Below are 1,205 nucleotides of genomic sequence, written 5' to 3' on the forward strand. Positions count from 1 at the left end.
ATAATCTTATTAACAATTTTATATATATATAGACAAGATTTATATGAATTAATTTCAAATATTGTTAAAATTTTATTCTCATTGAAAATGTTTATATTTGATATAAAAAAAGTTCTTCCGAAATAGATACGCGACCAATATTTTTTGACTCGAAAATAACTTATTTATCGTTGTTGAATTTGCACATCCCCAGACTAAGTTGCAATAATAAAAATGGCAGTAGAAAAGCGAATAATAAAGCAGTTTACGAGTGTTGTGGTTCAAATATTTTCTTGTTCTTAGGACTATCCCTAAATTGACGTTAACTTTGGTTATGATGTTGGAGATGTGTTTCTTATAATTCAATTTACTATCAATATAAACTCCCAGTAATCTTAAGGTGTCCACCTTTTGAATAGGGATTTTCATTTTATTAATAATTACTGGAATATCATCTATACGGCAGGTTTTTTTGTTCGGAAATATCATGAAATTTGTTTTTTTTGAAGTTGATCGAAATCTGATTTAAGGTTGTCCAGTGAAATAAATTTGATAAGGATATGCTGGTATTTGAAACTAGATCTGCTAGGTCATGTGATCTGGAATAAATAGTGCAATCATCAGCATAAATAAAACTGAGATAGTGCTGAATAAGAATTAGTTACGTCATTCAAGAAAATGTTGAATAAAAGCGGACCCAGCACACTATCCTGGGGAACTCCACTAACAATTGGCAGCGCTGATGATGATATACCATTAATAGAAACATACTGGCTTCCTTCAAGTTCTTCTGTATCGTCTGCGTTCAGGACTTCTTTGGGCGACCTCTTGGGTTGGTGCCATGCACCTGGTGCTCAGTAACGGAAATTATTATATCGTTTTCGTTTCGCTTCACATGGCCAAACCATCGTAGGCGATGATGACGACATGCATCCTTCAACGTGCACAGTCCTGATCGGTCCAGGATCTTAAAGTGCGTCTGCGTCCAGGACTTCTTTGAGCGACCTCTTGGGCTGGTGCCATGCACCTGGCGCTCAGTAACGGAAATTATTATATCGTTTTCGTTTCGCTTCACATGGCCAAACCATCGTAGGCGATGATGACGACATGCATCCTTTAACGTGCACAGTCCTGATCGGTCCAGGATCTCAAAGTGCCAAGTCTGATATTCCAGGAGGGGATGCCAGATTTTCCCTAAGAAGATTTTTACTAAGAAGAGTTGTTAA

General features: G+C 36.6%; 1 protein-coding gene across 1 annotated transcript in view; it reads left to right on the forward strand.

Annotated features, from left to right (window-relative positions):
- HELRODRAFT_179131 (hypothetical protein) overlaps positions 1 to 299 on the forward strand; it is a gene marked incomplete at both ends in the record, with an annotated part of 1,115 nt that extends 816 nt beyond the window's left edge. The window contains one exon of the mRNA XM_009027975.1: positions 194 to 299. Within this exon, the coding sequence (XP_009026223.1) occupies positions 194 to 299 (106 nt within the window). The remainder of the gene's footprint in view (positions 1 to 193) is intronic.
- Between the last annotated feature and the right edge of the window lie 906 nt (positions 300 to 1,205).

The sequence above is a fragment of the Helobdella robusta genome (genome assembly GCF_000326865.2).
Source record: "Helobdella robusta unplaced genomic scaffold HELROscaffold_52, whole genome shotgun sequence".
Lineage (NCBI taxonomy): Eukaryota > Metazoa > Annelida > Clitellata > Rhynchobdellida > Glossiphoniidae > Helobdella > Helobdella robusta.